The 18486-nt window shown below is 50.7% G+C and overlaps 1 protein-coding gene across 16 annotated transcripts in view; it reads right to left on the reverse strand.

The window, feature by feature from the left end:
• Positions 1 to 18486, reverse strand: part of KLC1 (kinesin light chain 1) — a 57134-nt gene that overhangs the window by 10428 nt on the left and 28220 nt on the right. For 5 of the 16 annotated variants that reach the window (XM_032839598.1, XM_032839596.1, XM_032839600.1 and 2 more), the window contains 8 exons: positions 16700 to 16787; positions 16005 to 16106; positions 13391 to 13564; positions 13152 to 13251; positions 10792 to 10841; positions 10645 to 10712; positions 8626 to 8734; positions 6461 to 6622 (listed from right to left, as the gene is read on the reverse strand). In XM_032839598.1, coding sequence (XP_032695489.1) covers positions 6461 to 6622; positions 8626 to 8734; positions 10645 to 10712; positions 10792 to 10841; positions 13152 to 13251; positions 13391 to 13564; positions 16005 to 16106; positions 16700 to 16787 — 853 coding nt within the window. Of the gene's footprint in view, positions 1 to 646; positions 1237 to 1920; positions 1972 to 6460; positions 6623 to 8625; positions 8735 to 10644; positions 10713 to 10791; positions 10842 to 13151; positions 13252 to 13390; positions 13565 to 16004; positions 16107 to 16699; positions 16788 to 18486 lie in introns of those variants that run through there. The other 11 variants (XR_004380512.1, XM_032839605.1, XR_004380511.1 and 8 more) reach the window with 7 other exon arrangements.

Genomic DNA, 18486 nt, shown 5'->3' on the forward strand with positions numbered 1-18486 from the left:
AAGAAAATTAAGGCTGCTTCTTGGAAGATCACCCAAATCAAATTCCACATTTAATAAAAACAAGCATCTGGTCCCCGTTTAACAGGACTGGACCCACACCAGTGAGGACTGACAGAGACAGCTTTTTTTTAACACTTTCGTGTACAGGCAGCACACTTAGGTGTACTGCTTCTTCCGTAAATTTCATCAGGTTTACTGAGGCGTGTACACGTGCGTGATCTACACCCGATGTGGGGCTTGCACGCACAGCCCCACAGATCAAAAGCCACACGCCCTTCTGACTGAGCCCGCCAGGCACCCCTTTGGTACATTTTTAAAAAGTTTTATTAAATGTTGACTGTAAGTGTGGTTGGAAATTAAATAAAAAAGTCATTCCATACAGTAACTGAACCCCCCTGACACCTTGCAGGAGGTGTCCAGCTGTCATCATAAGTGGCCCAGGTACTCAGTGAAACATTTGCCGGTATCTGGGTATGAAAATCAAGAACCAGAGTTTGAAAAACTGTGTGTATGAGCAACTTTTATTCTCAGAATGAATCACTCAGTGAGATTAAGAGCAGCCCCGTTCCTTCAAGAAGCTACGCAGTGCCGCATTCCACGGAGAGAGTGAGACGTTCTACCGGGCAGACAGACACCAAGACACGGGTCAGTTGGAGTGAGTTTATTAGAAGTTAGAAAGACACAAATACACAAATCACTGAACACTTAAAGATTAGTGGAGAAAAGCAAAATTGCCAAAATGTCACAGAGACTACACAGCAAAGGCTACTTGAGCGAGATCCTAAGGGGAGAGCCCGGGGCACGGGCAGCCCCTCCGGGTCTCAGAGGGCAACGGGAGCAGCACATGCCCTATTCCTACGGCCTAGCTAGTTCCACGGTCACTGTCATGCCACGGCATTAACACCTGCAGGAGACTTCTAACTACCTTTGATCAAAGTGAACGACTAATCGCTCTTAATTCTTAAACTCATGTATCACACGGTAAATGGTTTTTATTAACACAGTTGATATTACTAAGTACATATCTGGCAAAGCTACATGTATACAGAGATAAGGAACCCCCCAAAAAGGACAGCAGCACCGAAAGGAATGGCCAGTCACAGAGAGGTGGCGCTCTGACAAGAATCCTAGGGGATTGCTAAACACAGCAGTCAGCACTGGAGAGAGAAGGAAAGCTGGAGGAGGAGCCGCCCGTCATGCAGGAGACAGTGTGAGCGTCACATGAGGCAGCTAGGCCTGTCAGACAGAAACGGAGAGAGAGAGCCCAGTGAGCCCGCTGTGAGAACAGAGCCAGCCCCCACGGAACGCAGCGTGGCTTACAGTATTTCTAGGTCACAGATCTCAGCAGTGCTTCTCATCCCTCTAGTATCCGGGATCACCTTCCGCCTGCTTCTATCAGCCCAGTACCAAGAGGCACTGGGGCCGTCTGCTGCCTTTTACGACTAGTCACTCTTGTCATCAAGGTAACACTCCGCGCCCAGAGCGTGGATTAGACTGTGCTAGAAATCTCCAGGATACTTACTATCACGAGGTCCAGGAACTGTACAGAAAGGAGATTCCATATTGAGAAACATCGACAGTGACCAAAAGATTAAGGCTGCACGTAAGAAGAGGCCGTTCAAACCTTTAACTTCATGAGGAATCCTTCCTTTCACACCCCTGAACTCCTGTGGAGTTCTGCCATCAGAGGGAACGGTCTCTTAAGAGCTCTGACCGTTTAGTTCAAAAACTTGAAAAAACCAATGACTTTAGTTAGACTTTAGCACATTTTAAACATGCAGTTGATAATCCAAATTAAGATTAATTCTAGAAAATGGATTTCCACAGGCAGCAGTGCACCGTCTAGCAGACCGGAACCCCAGTGGTCCCGGACGGAAGCCCCGGACAGCAGGGGCCGAGCCCCTGCCCGCTCTGACTCACCATGGGACGCTCAGCAAATCATTTAACCAGCCCGAGCTTCATTTTTCTCATCTTTAAAATGGAAAAATAAGATTTGTTACCAACTCCCCGCAAATGCTGGGAGGACAAGAAAACATAAGTTCTTGTTGCTCTTTCAGAGAAAGAACATTCAACTGTTAATTCCACAGACAGTACAATTCTGCAGTTCGTTTCAGAATCCATCGCTACACTATAGCAGTGCTCCTTATCCCTCTCCGGCCACTCTGCAGACTACAGGGGAGTGACCAGATTCCGGAAACACTTCATGTGGGACACACACAGGCTTCCCCGGCCCCATCCCTCGCCCTGCAGCTGGCGCACAGGAGCTGGGCTCCGGAGGCAGCACCTGGCTGGGGAAGGGGGCGTGGGGGAGCAGGCTGCCCACCCCCTCCTTGCACTCACCCTCCAGAACCAGTGGGAGCAACAGCAGAAACCCACCCCAAACCCCACCCCAAACCCGGGTGGATTTCTATTCAGTAAAAGCTGGAGAGTTGGGAGGTCTCCCGCATTCTAACTCTTTCAAAAACAGTCTACTTCTCTATATTGCCAGGAAAGAATCCTTAACATCAAAGAAGTGGGTTTCTGAACAGAAATGAACACTGTAGCATATAAGCTAAGAAACGAAGGGCAGGGGCGCCTGGGTGGCTCAGTGGGTTAAGCCTCTGCCTTCGGCTCAGGTCATGATCTCTGGGTTCTGGGATCGAGTCCCACATCGGGCTCTCTGCTCAGCAGGGAGCCTGCTTCCTCCTCTCTCTCTGCCTGCCTCTCTGCCTACTTGTGATCTCTGTGTGTCAGATAAATAAATAAAAAGTCTTTAAAAAAAAAAAAAAAGAAACGAAGGGCAGTAATTCTTTGTTCTTTTTGTTATACTCTTGTCTTCCTAATACAATTTTTTAAAAGATTTTATTTAGTAAAAGAAAAGATTTTATTTATTTGACAGAGATCACAAGCAGAGGCAGAGAGGCAGGCAGAGGGAGAAGCAGGCTCCCCACTGAGCAGGGAGCCCGATGAAGGGCTGGATCCCAGGCCTGGGGATCACGACCCCAGCCAAAGGCAGACGCACAACCGACTAATGCTCAGGATGGCGCCCCTTCCTAATACGGTTTTTAAAACTAACTCCATTTCTAATTAACAGTCTGTACTATCCCATTCCTCAGTCATCTTGGGCACGAATTCAGTATCTTTGGGAAAACAAGCACTCCCATGGGTGCAGGAGGGGTGGGCTCCTCCAGAAGGGCCCTGCTAGGAACTGGCAAGTCAGAAACAGGACAGAGTAGAGAAGACGGAATGGAGGATGTGATGCTTCCTGGGGCCCTAGTGGGACGGCTGCGTAATGGCACAGCACGGGAATCCCACGCATACGAGGGGCCCAGACTCCAGGGACGTAGCCACAGCCCTCAGAGGGGACGGCAGCCATGTGCACAGCGGGTAAAGTAAAGGGAATCCAATCTGGCCAAACAGGATTCCTGTGCACACATTTGCATCTTTAATGGGGCCAGAAGAGAGAACTCAGACTTACCCTGACAATGACTTTCAGCTCTGTGTACTTTATACAAAAATAAGCGTGAGGAAGTTACATTTTCCAGTCCTTTAATCACCATCTTAATGGTATGTACTTAACAGAACTGCACTTCCCTAAAAACTTGATCCAGAAATTTCATATGAATGATTATGTATTTTCAATAACCTTACTTTTCCGGTACTTTAACAGCACGGAATTCTGTGCGGGCCCAGACTCCTGGCAGCTGCAGGGCACAATCAGAACCCAGACTGCCCGACCTCGGGCCACGCTGCCCTCTGATTTTCATGTTACTTCTGAATGCTGGGACCAACCACACTCCCTCACATATACGGGCTCCTGCACACAGCTACGCCAACAGAACGGGACTGCCGTCCGCCCCGCTGCAGGAGCGCCTGCCCCACACGGCAACACAAGGCTTCTCCCTGCGATAGCAGTTAACTTTTTAAAGGGCACCAAAATCCTTTTTTAAAAACCTAAAATCTAGTGCAGAACTCCAATATAAGATACAATCTAGGTGGCACTTTCTCACTGTAAGTGTGTGACAAGTTCCTAGAATAATATGCACCAGTGAGAACCGTGAAGCCACCTTTAGAGAACACCAGGCTGAAATACGAAATTACAGAAGATGGGTCTAGCCTCGGCACCTAAACTCCCAGTTTGTTCCCAGCTGGTCTGGACGGCCCGGCACCCAAATCGTGCTCAGGTAAATGATGCAGGTGGCAGCTGCTCTCAACCACGTGCCTCGTCACCACAGGGAACGCCTTACTCCCACCCTGGGGGCCTGAATCGCTCAGTCTCACACCGGGGCAAAGCCTGACATGGGGCGCAGTGCAGACATCCGGACTGAAGGCGACATCCACACGGGGCTCCTTCAGCTGCAGACACCTGCACCTCTGTCAGGCGGACTTGAAAAAAGTCCTGGTGTGCGTACTGCCTGTATCGCCTCTTCTTAAACCATCACAGTACGCTCTGAAAATGGAAGTCCGGCCTGAAGTTGGGAGAGCTCAGCACCACCTCCTCAGAAGTAGCGAGCCGGGCCTTCCTGAGAAGGCTGGGCCGGGCCGGGTCTGAGCAGGGGCCGCAGGGGCCGGCGGTGAGCACAGCAGCCCAGGCGCTACCCCTGGGCAGTTCCGGAGTCGCCTGCTGCTTGATCTCAGACTCTCTGAGAAGAAAGGGCCCCTTCTGCGGCTCAAGGAAAGTCCGGAACACTGTACGGGATGACCTAAGATCTGGGATCTACGTTTTTTCATCCCGTGGACCACCGCCACCCACCGATAAGCCCTGCGATGGCCTCTGGAGAAGAGGCAGAGCCTCTAGTGTCCAAGAGTCAAATAAAAAGGTGCCCACACCCCCGTGTGAGTGTGCTAAGTGAGCATGTCCAAAGCGAGACAGAAAATGTGAAATGGAAGGAGGGCCAAGAATGCACTCAGAGGAGGGACGGCTTCTGCCCTCTGCACCCATGATTCTGGCAGCAGGCCCCACAGGAAGCCCACAGGAAGCCGCCTACCAGCCCTGCACACTGGGCGGAAACCAGCTCTGCCTCACCTGAGTCTCAGCCTTGAAGACGGTAACAGAACTCTGCACTGTAAATTATTTTATGGGATTGCACGACAGGATTGACCTAGAAATACTGTCTCAAGAAAAAGTTCCTCCAGAACTTCATTCAAGAGAACCAAAACCTGCAGCCTGGCGTCTACAGACCAGGGAAGGGATGTGACCCTCTACGCGAGGCATGCAGGGCGACAGGAATCACAGGGGCAGTACAGTACACAGTGTGGCCAGACGCAGGAGAGGACGCCTGGCCACCGTCGCTGATGTGTTAGACTACTGCCCGCTGGGGGAATGCAAGAGCAGATGCTGATTGGTTGTCTTGGCACAGGAAACACCAAAGCAAGGCGGCCGCCTGATAAAGACCGTCAAAAAGACGCCCTCCCTGCAATTTTGGCCTCTACTATCGTGTAGAAAATGTTGTATCCTCACCAAACCACTCCAGCTACAGAAAATCCCCCAAATAAATACATTCAAAAAGATAAGAGTATAAGAAAGCCCAAGATTACTATTTGGCAAAACATCTGCAAAATTACCTAATCAAACTACACCTACTGCAACTTCAAAGAAAAATAATACAACATTTTGATGGGGCACCTAATCCTGCATTCAACTCTCCCTGGTAAAAGCAAAATTCCAAAGACACCGGCTCAACATACAAAAGCGTTGCCCCGTGTGACCAACATTTGCTAGAAACAATGTCCGGGAGGCCACACACTCTTTGGCGACCACTGGGGAAACAGCAGTGGCGAGAACCTCCACAAGGGCAAACGAGCGAAACCCAGAGGCAGAGCCTGGCCAGGAGCGACATGTTCCAAACCCGGGCACGTGCTCTGGATCCGAAACCTCTAGCAGAGGACTGTGCAGAGAGATGAGCCACAGGACCCTCAGCGGGAACATGGTGGTCAGCACCGAGGGGTGCCGTGAAGAGCGGCCGCCCCAAGCGCTCTCATCTGGAGGCCGGCTCTGTTTGAAATATAACTTCCCCTTAAGGAATTTAAAGTAATTCTCACAATCTACAGCAGCCTGGTCAGTGACATGAGGAGTACTGGAGTTAGCAATGAAAACAGGTAAGTGAAAAAAGCAAGTTAGTTTTCTGCCACATTAATCCTAATATTAAAATAAAACCAGGTTACGGATTATGGCTCATGGCTCTAAGTAACCAGGACACTCAATCAGCATTTCAGTGCTCAAAGTGAAGCCAAACAGCTTTCATGGGTCCCTACAGAGAAGAAAATGACCACTTCAAACAAGTAACAGACTCCGTTGTTAGCAGAAGGTAAGCACTTACAAAAAGCTTAATTCATACTTAATCTGAGAAAAGGACAGTGTCTAGCACGTGAGCCAGAGGAAACGGCAGGACAGCAGTCCTGCTGGGCACCGGGGCCAGGCGGCCTCCCGGCGACAGAGCAGCGCCCGCCTGAGCACGCCAGGGCTGTGTACTGTACTTACCCCGTTCCACTCTACGCTCATACTCACTTCCTCCCCTCCGTCAGGGCCGCTCTCGTACTTGACCACGTCCACGTTCAGACTCTCCCGGCTCCTCCGCTTCTCCATGTTCTCGGGGTCATTCAGCACTTCGGCTACTCTCTGTTTGTGAACATTGTCAAGACCCTGTGAGCCAGGCAAGGGGGGAAGGGTTGGAGCCGTTAGAAGGAAGCTTGACGGAGGACTTCGAGGACAGCTGAGCTTCTCCCGGGGAAGAAACACCCAGAAACAGCACTTAAACACAGAAGAGTGATTCTCAGAAATATACACTTAAGACATCTCACTCTTCACAGAGCTTACCTCAAATTTAAAAAAACAGCAAATACGGGGCCCCCGTGAGCGATGTGCACACGTAAGTATTCGCAAGGAAACGCTGTGCCCAGAACAGGCCCGGTGGACAGAGCAGTGGGGGTGTCGTGCCCGAGAGCAACCAACATCCACAACGGGATCGGGAGGCAGGCGTGCAAGCGTGCAATTCCCTCCACTTCTCTGCTCGCCAAGCCTCGCGGAAGGATGCTGGGAAACACTCCCACCAGGGAGTGAGGAGAGCAGCAAGCCCTCGCCTCATTTCGGCAGGGAGGGCCCCACGCACACGCGGGCTAAACATCCCCGCACCACCAACATGGCCGGACTGTTCTCCGCGCGCATTTCAGTTCGAAAGACCCAGACGCGACACGTTCCCTCTTCTAAGTGGGATTTTAACCCCAGCAGCTCCTGCAAATGTGACACCTGCACCGACTTTCCGAGTTTCCTCCCCAACAGGCACACACCTCAAGCAGACGCCGTGCCGCTGGGACTCTGACAGTCAGGCAGACGTGGCCCCTCAGCCGGCAGGAGGGCATCATTCCCGGTAAAGCATGGCCAACCCCTTCCTTTAAATTCCTGCAACTACTGGCCCCAGACTTGGCTCACTAGATGCACACTATCCCGGCACTTGAGAACGAAGCCCGGATTACTGGCAAGGCTCCTGAAGATGAGCGGTGGGCACACCCTCAGGCCAGGCTGAGCACCAGGACGGCCTACGCCACCCGGCTTCCCCAGCACGGCCCGCACACAGCCGGGCCCCCAGGAGGCTGCCGACGCCACAGGGCGCTCTCCCCCACGCAGCCCTCTAGAGCCCGAGGACCCCCCGAAGGGTGACAGACCTGAAGAAAGGGGCACGGGCGGGAGACAGCATTGCTACCGGGTCTGCCCTCATCACTCTGCACAGATTCTTTTGAAAGAAAAGAGCTCTCAGGCATATATGGGCTATTTTAATCTCAGACAAAAAGTGGCCATAAACAAGCACACGATGACCGACATACATACCACGGAGGAAAGGGAAAAACTCACACCTGCCTCTCCGATCCTCCAAAGAGAAACCGAAACCGAAAAGAAACCCCCTTTAGGTAGTCTCGCCTGCTGGTGCGCGCGCGCAGAGTAGTGGATTATGGCTCATGGCTCGTCACCAGGCAGCCTCCCCGCTACGGGGCAGCAAGCACGCCGTTCCCGAGCTTCCACAGACGGCATCTCAGCCCAAGTCCGACCTCGCAGCGGACTGCTGAGTGCGCAGTGACCGCACCAGCCCACAAGAGCCCACCGGCGGCACACGGGGATCCCGCCGCTCCGTCCTGCCCTCACACCTGCTACTTCCTGTCCGCTTTGGACTCGCGCCGTCCCCGCCTCTGGCTGTGAAGTGGTCGGATCTGCACGTCCCTGCTGACGAGGGACGCGGAGCGTCTCTTCACACGCGTGTGGGCATTCGTGTGCCGTCAGCAGAGAAACGTCTATCCAGCTCCGTCGCTCATTTCTAAACTAGGAGATCCTTCTATCTTTACACATTCTGGGTACTAGGTCCTCATCGGATGTGATCTGCAAATACTCCCACCCATTTCTGTGGGGGTCTTCACCTTCCTGTGTCCTAAGTGCACCAACATTTCTAATTCATGCTGGTGAATCTAACTGATCCAGTTTTTCTTCTGCGGCTTGTGCTTTTGGTGTTACAGTTAAGCCTTTTAAACAATATAACTTTCCTTGCGCAAACTAAAATATTTTGTTTCTAAATCAAGCTTTTGACAAGTCATATAAAAGAGAGTCATTACCCTCGAAGGCCCAACAGGTGAGTTTAAAAACAGAAGCAGGTCACTGACCTGTTTACGGGACCTCATGGCGGCTTCCTCCAATGTCTCTGCAGCCTCAAACTTGCCTTGACGTCTGTAAAGTGCCCCGAGGTTTTTCAAAGTAGTTGTAACAGTTGGACTGTAAGAAAGCGTAAGATACACAGACTTATTAAATACAAGTTTTAGAACTACTATTAACCGCACAAAATCTAAAGCACTGACAAACATGTTTGCGAGAAGTATTTTTTAAATTTCTACAGTACTTTTTTAAACTATAAAATTCCATTAAGTTCTTTTTTTTTTTTTTTTTAAGCAGGCTCCACGCCCAGCATGGAGCTCAACTTGGGACTTGAACTCAAGACCCTGAGATCAAGAGCTGAGCTGAGATAAAGAGTTGGATACTTAACTAACTGAGCACCCAGGCGTCCCTCTGAAAAGTTCTTCTCTCCCAAAGGACCACCTGCCTACTTTTCAGCAGTGGGGCTGCCCCCGACACTCCCGCGGAGCCTTCTGCAGGACCAGGGCCCGCTGCGCTGAGCCCCGCAGCCAGCACGACATGCTCGTGTGCTCTCTGCAGGCCGCAGCCGCTCTCACCATCCGCCAGCCCGTCAACAGAAGCGTGTGTGCTGGGTCTGAGGACCATCGTGCCTGCCCCGGAGCAGAGCTGCTCTGTCGCTGGGCAGTAAAGAGGACGCGGTGTCTGATGCTGCTCTACACCTCCCCCTGTCCACAAGCAGAGGGGAAGCAGAGCAAGCGCAAAGGGCCGGAGGCAGGCGAGCGCCACACATGTGAAGAGTGAACAGCGTGCATGGGGATGGGCGCTGCTGCACTCCTCAGAGCAATCTTAGAAAAAGCTAGAAATAAACCTAAAAATACACCTAGGTGCTTTTCACATACATGCGTCCTTCCACAGTTCTTTTTCTTGTTCATGACAAGCGCTTACGGCACAGAAATAAAGAAGCTATACCCCAGGTCTCTGAGACATTTACGTAGCAATGGAAAACATAAAGCCTATAAATTTCGGATCTTATGCTAAGTGCTATGGGGAACCCAGAAGAGGGTTCAGAGAACTTTCCGAGAACAGGTGACCAGTAGACTGGTCTTCTAGGGGAAGTTACAGTTATGAGGGGGAAAAGTCTGCCAGGAAGGTGTTCAAGTCGGGAGACGAAACAGAGGTGCGGGCAGCGCAGGCTCACAGGGGAGGGTCTCACACTGCCCCCTGCAGCCGCACAGTCCCCAGAGGTGCCAAGGGCTGCAAGGAGAGGAGTGGGGGTCTGCCGTGTGCCAGACACGTGACTGCAGAGTCCTGCAGAGTCCGGCCGTCTCCAGAGTCTGCTCCAAGGCCACCCTGCATACATACTGGCTTCCTACTTCGTTACCTCCTCCTCCTGCGCTTTGGCAGCTGGCCTCGGGCAGAGCCGTGGTACTGGACCGAAGCCGAATTTCACCAACACTGCAGTGAGTTCTGTGTAGGTACATGACCTCATTACGAAGTTACGGGTTTCCTGACTGGAACCTGAGAACAACGTGGGAGACTGTGCACACGAACCACCTGAAGGAACTTTCTACGTTCAGTCATTTACAAGGTGACCTTAAAGCACGAGCACCTTCCAGGACAGTTCTGTTTCTTCAGTCCAAAAGACATACCTACTGGGGCGCCTGGGTGGCTCAGTCGGCTAAGCGTCCAACTCTTGATTTCAGCTCAGGTCATGATCTCAGGGTCGTGAGATCGAGCCCTGTGTTAGGGTCTGCGCTCAGCATGGAGTCTGTCCTTCCCTCCTTGTCTGCCTCTCCCCCTGCTCACTTGCTTGCTCTTGCTCTATCTAATCTAAAATATATAAAAAAATTTTTTTTTTTTTCAGATTTTACTTCTTTGAGAGAGAGAGCCTAAGAAGGGGGAGGGTCAGAGAGAGAAGCAAACTCCCTGCCGAGCAGGGTCTCTCGGCTCCAGGATCATGACTCGAGCTGAAGGTAGTTGCTTTACCAACTGAGCCACCCAAGCGCCCCACAAAATAAGTAAAATTTTTTATAAAGAAAAAAAAGACATACCTATCAACTTTGCAGGCTTTGTACCAGCCGCCATACTCTCCAAAAGATGTCCCGTCCTTTTGCTTTCCCTAAATCATAACAAATGAATATTTACCTTAAAAACAATATAACCAGTTTAGAAAACCTCTCAAAATAGTATATTCTTACTTTGCTTTCTTCTCTTTCTTCAGCGTGCATCCAAATGGGTTTATTTTCATCTAGGGGAGAAAAAATACCATACTATGAAAGTGCAGCATGACAGAGCCCACGAGCAGAGGCTGTCGAGTTTCAGCGACTGCCAAGTTCTCGTTTCTCATGTGAGCCTCCTTAGGCATTAGTTTTTAGGACCTGGACAGAGGAAGTTCACGGTGGAGCCTACGAGGGCGGAAGAAACAAGCAGATGGCCGTCCACGTGCAGCACTGTGAACACACACACACAGACACACAATCCCATGTACCCACGCAGGGCAGGCAGCTGTCAAAGAAGTGGACAAATACGCCGGGGCCCCTAAAATGCTCACACACCGCTGGGGGGTGCTCCAAACTCCAGAACGCCAGCATTAAACAGGGGCTAAGAGAAGGGTAAGTTGCTGGGAGCAGAGCGGAGAAAGATACTGATCAATATTCTCTTAAAGTCGTCTTAACTTTTGAGAACCTTAACCATGACACTCCGTAAGTTTCTACACGACCAGCGTGCCCACACCACGGAGCACAAGCAAGCTCAAAGTGAAGTTTCTGACAAATTTTCCTGATAGGGAAAAATGCCTGAGGGGCAAGTATGAAGGAAGATAAGTAAACATGACTGTAAGTGAAGTATGGCTTAAGCACATAAACCAACCAGCACAGAAAGAAAGACACTACAAAGGTTAGGTGTATCTGGGTGCTGGAATCACGGGTGACTTTCACATGCCCTCTCTGCGTGAACTTTCAAGGATTCCTGCTACAAGCACCGATCTCAAGTTCCAGAGGAAGAAACCGGTGCTCACACCATCCTCACTGACGACCAGACCTCGGACAAGCGACTTCGGCTACCGCGTCCTCACTCCTGAAATTCACCGGACTGTTCGGAAAAGGAAACACGCCCACACACTGAGACTGCCTCCTGGGAAGACCAGTCCACGGCTCCTCGTGTGATCAGGACTCGCCACGTCACAGGAGAAAGCTGAAACCCGATTCCAATACCGGCTTTAGGAGAGCGAACGGTATCTGAGGCCTACGAACAGCACGGAGCGCAGTCGGAGCTATCGAGTGACGCGAACCGCTACGGCAGCCAGCCCGCAGCGAGCTAAGGGCGCACGGGCGGGGACCCCAAGAGTGACGCCGGTGCGCGGGCGCACCATGACCAGCAGGCCCGGGAGCCTGAAGGGCACCCGCGGACGGCAGCAGGACACATCTGCACCTTGTGTCCTGCATGTGACATCTGTACGGAGGGCAAACACAGGAAAGCCGCTTTCACTAGAACTCAACTGGACTCTATGCTTTTGTTTTTAGAAAAGAAGCCAGCGAATCTTATGGAAACAAGTAGCCCCCAAGAACAGAGCTTTTTTTAAAAGGCATCAAGGAAATGCCCTGGAATCACTACACAATGCACCGGCCTCTGCGGCTGGGGGCGGGCTGTTGCTCCCACCCACGATTCCCGCGCTGAGCCCGCAGCCTCCTGTGCACGGAGAGTAAAAAGGACCTACTGTTCCACTTAGTGAAGGAGGGAAAAAAACTAATACACTCCAAAGACTTTTCCCAAGTGGTTTCTAGAAACTCTCTATAAACGAAAACATTTATTAAGCAAAACCGCTTTCCCTGTGCAGCCTCAGGTTTCCTGCACACCAGTAACAACACTCCTCATTCCCCAACGCCTTATGGAACACCTGACGCAGGGGGGAAATGCCTTACTTAACACACAAATAAAACTGTTGCATTAAACATTTTAAATCTTTTAAAATATTTATCCCAAAACTGTATATTAAGTACCCACAGCACTTTAAGGAATATGGAGACAGGCCTTGGCTCTTTTAGACAGTCAAATAACCCAGCAGGCCTGGGATGGAGTCAACCGTTTGCATTTCCAACAGGTCCCACGTGGTGCTGATGCTACTGTCCCTGCTGGCACTGGGAGAACCAGGATAACAGTAAATCCACAGAGCACTGATGCCTCCGGAGAGGTTTTCTGGGGTCAGTGCTCTGAGTTGTGCAAGAGCAAAGCCTGGACTCCGGAGAGGGCAATGCAGAAAGACGGGGGGGCAGCTGGCCCATCACCCCTGACCACAAGGCACGCGACCCACTGAGTACCTGGTGACCACGTGTGTTCACTGGATGTCAGATGAACGAATGAATGAGCCCATGACACTCAGACTGTGTCACATCCTCTCCTCTAAGTGCTATTGGCAAAATCATTTCTAAAATTCAATTAAATTCTACCTTGAAAATGAGACGATGACTTGGGTAATACCGAGTTCCAGCTGGGAATCACCATTTTTAATGCACGCGAACAACCGTGTCTGCTCAGAAGCGAAAGCAGGGAGGGTCCTTACCATCTACAGAGCCAAACTCCCTTTCGTGTGCACGAGTGAGAATCTCTTTGTACAGTGTTTCTGCTTGCTTGAATTTTCCTTGCTTCAGATAGCAGGATGCCTTAAAATAAAATAAAGTACTTAGTAACTTCATATGTAGAGAAGACACATTCCTGTCTACAGGTTAAGTGACACAAAGCTCAGAGGTCAAAAGGGCAGCATTGGGGCTCTACCTACAGAGGGCACTTCTGTCCACATACCAGGTTATTTTTTGTTTTGGCCACATTGGGGTCATCAGGCCCCAGTTTTGTTTGGTAGATCTCAAGGGCTCTTTGATAATAATATTCTACTTCCTCGTACTTGCCCTGATTCTGGCACAGTAAGGCCAAGTTATTTAACTGCTTGGCAACATCGGGGTGATCCTTTCCCAAAACCTGCGAAGAAAAAAGAGTATATTAGAAGCATCAATTTGTTTTAGTGCCATCCAGTCTGTTCTCCAACCACTACGAGAAGGGTCCTTTCTCAACACAACCATGGCTGTGCCCACCGTCCAGGCCCACAGTCCCGCGCTATACACAAAGAAAAAAAACCAGACGGGCGCCTGGGTGGCTCAGTCATTAAGCGGCTGCCTTCAGCTCAGGTCATGATCCCAAGGTCTTGGGATGGAGTCCCATATTGGGCTCCCTGCTCAGTGGGGAGCCTGCTTCTCCCTCTGCCTCTGCCCCTGTTTCCTCTACTTGGGCTCTCTGTCAAATAAATGAATAAAATCTTTAAAAAAAAAAGAAAAGAAAAGAAAGGAAAAGAAAAGAAAAGGAAAGAAAAGAAAAGAAAAACAGCCAGAACTCATACCCTTGCTGGGTAAAAAGAGATGTACTGATTTCCCTACACACTCTCAGCCTTTCATCCTTACCGTAACCCCACGCGGGGGCTGGCACAGGTACCATTAGAACTCACGGCCTGAAACTAGGAAATGGCTGTATAAAAATTATAACGATATGACGCCCAAGTTCTGGAAGAGCCCTTTCTGGCCCGAGCTATGGCACCAGACTCTCTCCTACGCATGCAAACCTTCGAAGGGAATCTCCAGCTCTCGAATTCAGCCTGCACATCCCTTCCTGCTAAGGCCTGAAGGTCCTTCGCACCCACTCAAAATACAGCCCTTGTATTTCAAACTCCACCTTCAGGGCTCCTGGAGCGTCCATCCCACATGCCTGGTGCCCTTCTCCCAGGCCCCCCTACCCCCCACTAACTGCTCAACCCTCAGAGGGGACACCTCCTTCCATCCAGTTCAAGGGAGCCTCAGCCCGTCTCCGCCCGGGTTAACTCACGGGCACCCTGGTTGCTCTTTCTTTGCAAGTATCACCACCCGAAACGATCTTATTTACCTGTGTAGTCCGGCATTGCCCAGTGTATGTAATGTGAGCCACGACAGTACAAATTCTATCTCCTACACCAGCGTAACCCCAGTACCTAGAAGAGTGTTGACTCACAGATGAATAAATACTAAACCACCTCCCTACTACCTTGAAAAACCATTCATTCTCTTAACCTCGTGCCCCCACCGATGTCCCCAGTGCGGCATGCCGCCTGCCCATCGCGCTCTGCATGCCCTCCCCCGCCCTGCCTGGGGGACTTACGTTAAGACCCAGTTCCAACACTCAGCACTTGTGGGAAGCCGTCCCCGGTGCACCCGCACACCCTGGGCTTGCAGGAGTCCCTGCTCTGCACGCTTCCAGAGCTCTAACCCGGAAGCCAGGGCAGCCGAGCCCCATGCAAGGAGCAGGCCCACCAGCTCTCACCGACCAGAACGCTCCACACGCGTGACGACGTGAGTGAACGAAAGCAACTGCGCATGAATAAACCCAGCAGTGACTGAACAGAGCTCATGGACCCTCACCGGGTACTTACGGGTTCTCCTCGACTTCACCCCAGTCCGCTCAAAATCTGACCATTTTAACTCATAGGTATCATGCAGATGGTGGCATGAGAAAAGTTTTCCTGTATAATTTGATGAGGTGCCCCTTTTATTTCCCCTTTCCCAATTTCACCATACGGCCAAAAATTAAATGACCTTGCAGTATCACTGGTAAATAATCACAGAAAATATCAATTTAAAATACTACCCCTGGTCATTCATGGCCTGGACCTAACACCAGAGCCCCCTGCCTGCTGAGATTACCAAGCCACGGTTCCCCAACACCTAATTGGCACAGGCTGCAGCCGCTGGACTAATACCCAGGACAGCGATGGAATGTGTACTTCCCAGCCAAACTTTAGTTCTGAAAATCACTTCATTTTTTAAGCTTTATAAGCGTATTTGGTGACTTCATTTTTCAATTTCAATGTTTTTCTTATCCACAAGCACATGCCCCACTGTCAAACGGTAGATGCCCTCCACATCCAGTCCTCAGGGGCTCCTCCTCCTGCAGTCACTTCTAGGCCGCATCAGGCAGGCAGGGCACGAAAACCGAACCCACTCCCCCAACCCTTTTTTTTTTATTTTTTTAAGATTTCTTTGTTTTTGAGATCGAGAGAACAGCATGTGCGCAGGAGCGGGAAGGGCAGAGAATCGCAAGCAGACTGAGCACAGAGCCCGATGTAGGGCTCGATCTCCCGACCCTGAGATCACGACCTGAGCCAAAACCAAGAGCGGACACTTAAGGACTGCACCACGCAGTGTCCCTGAACACCCACTCACTCCTTTTGAACCCCAGTCTGAGTGGGCCGTCCGCCTCAGCCTTTACCAGGTGAGTTACTTCCAGGAAATGGTCAGTCACAACGTACCACAGGGGTCACTCCTCAAAACACAAAACCTGGAATACCCAGAAAGCACAAACGCGGCCTCTCAAGATGAGCGCGCGCCCTTGCCCGCACCTTCTCTCGGATCTCCAGCGCTCTCTTACACAGCGGTTCGGCCTCCTTGTACTTCCCTCTCTTGCCGTAAAGCACCGCAAGGTTATTCAGAGTCGCCGCCACCTGCCAACGGAGGGACGAGCAGAGACCGGTCAGCAGCGGTAGCGGCAGGACCTCAGTCTCACGCGCTCAGCGACGTGCTCTCCACGGAGCGAGGGGCAGGACTTCGGTGAAAAGCAAAGGGCAGTTCACAACACGCTACAGGTTACACTAAGTGAACCGGAGACACTAAAATTAAACAATCAACACCGTGATCTTGATTTTTTTTTTTTTTTAAAATTTCACTGGAAGCCACAAAGCCAACCCAAACACAGATCTGCTTGCAAATCTGGCCAGATTTTAAGAAAAATATAAATTCTTTAGAAAAAAATTTAGAGAAGTACATGCAATTTGATTTCGGATAAAAAAATACAGTACGTGATCCACGGGCAGCAGTGGTGATGAACAGATTAGCGTGCACGCGCACAGGCCGAGCATCAGAGCCTCCAGGGCCGGAGCTCAGCGCGGGGACTGAGCGAGTGAGGACTCCTACCTGCACCTCTAGTCAAAGGGCAGCTCTTAAATCTTCCCTGTTGAGTTTAATATTAAAATGAGTTGGGTTAAAAAAAAAATTAGGGAAAATGAAATATAAAAAGGAAAGAGCCAGATATACAAACCGCAGGATGATCTTTGCCCAAAGTCTTCTCGCGGATAGCCAAGGCATCGTTCAGCAGATTAGCGGCATCTTTGTATTTATTCTGGTCTCTACATTGAAAAGCACACGTTAAGTGTTTTGGATATAACTTATGTCTTTTTTAAAATGCAATTTTGAAACTACAGAAATAAAAGTTAAACTTGAGCTATTTAAAAAATAAAAGTCCACTATTAAAATGATCAGAAATACCGCCAGTGTAGAAGAAAAAGATCCCACCAATGAACAGGAACTTGGAATCAGACCCAATTAGCTCTGGAACCTGGCCCTCCCTTCCAGGTTTCGGGGACGACACTGCCCCCACACCACAGCACTGTACTGCAGAGTATGGGAGCCAGTCCAGAAGGCCGGGCAGAGCTTCACCTGCTACCAGACAGAACTGATCCCAGGGTTCGATCCCAGGCTCTGCCAGCTAAGGCCTGCAAGGCCTTGGGACATTAAGCAGCCCCCCACAGTCCCAGTCAACCCGTCTAGAAAGTGTCTTACCTAACTCACAGAGTTGCTCTAAAAAGCTAATGATATGCTGTGCGTATCATGCAAAACCTTGTTAAAAATAAATACGTCACAGCGTGTCCACCTGGGACACACCTTCCCACTGTGTGCTTGAGGAAGGAGGGAGGCGGCGGCTCCTGACTGCAGTAAGACAGAAGCCCAGCCCCAGCCTCTGCCCCCCTTGCTTTGGTACCGACAACGTGATCACAGAAGTTACTCGCTCCATGAGACCAGCACACGTGCTCCTTAACTGTGTCTAAGAGCTGCCAGGCAAGGCTTTGCCCTGCAGAAGCCAGACTCCCCTGCAGGATACGCAAAGGGTCAGCGCACCCACAGAACCTCTGAAGCTAACTCTGGCCGAGGGTACTGAGGTTGTTTTCTCCCAATACCCCACAACACACGACAAACTGGCTCAAACATTTTGTGAAAATCAGCAGGTATGACAGAAAGTCTTGAGAACTACTAGAGACACTTAAAACCAGTTAACAAGAACTACCTAAAAGCCTGTGTAAGCTAAAAGAGGCAAGGGGTACCGAGCACTTTTCCAAACTGTAGCAGGCCCTAAAATGTCAGCAGCTATTAATTAATTAGCCAAAGCAAGAGGACACCAAGACCAACAGCACTGGTTCCCAGGCGTGGCCCCAAACCCACGACCGTCGCCCTCAGCCGGAACACAAAGAAACCAGCCGCGCCCCAAGAACTCTGGTGCTGGGGCCTGCACTCAACTGACCAGGAAATTCAAACTGAAAATGAAAACAGAAGTTATACCACCGCACGCAGGAAAAGCCTAACAGAAAAATGCGCAAGATTATGGAAGAGTCACAGAAGGACACAAATGACTAAAAATATCCAACCAGGGAAGCACGAAGGCAACCACAAGGCTGTGCTTCCCGTTACCGAAGCGCGGGGACAAGCCTCGCCGCCGGCCGGGAAACGCGGCTAGAGCAGGAGAGGGAAAGGGGACGCCCCCGGCCTGAGGAGTGTGGCCACAGGTACCAGGCGTAGACTGTGCAGACGCTAACCCGCTGCAGGAACCGATTCTCAAAAAAGCCAAAATCTCAGATAAAACTTCTAAAGACGTTTATCAGTATGTTATGCTCTTCCCCCAAAGAGTTAAAATTAAACTGCCCTAACACAAGAAAGCGGAGAAGGTTACAGGCCAGCCCCGGGGTGCAGTCCTGAACAAGAATGTGAACGTGCAGACGGCTTTGCACTTGTTTCTGACTTCTGACTGACCGAACCCCTCGGCCAGAGCACGAA

Source organism: Lontra canadensis, unplaced genomic scaffold, assembly GCF_010015895.1.
Source record: "Lontra canadensis isolate GAN:19392208 unplaced genomic scaffold, GSC_riverotter_1.0 scaffold108, whole genome shotgun sequence".
Lineage (NCBI taxonomy): Eukaryota > Metazoa > Chordata > Mammalia > Carnivora > Mustelidae > Lontra > Lontra canadensis.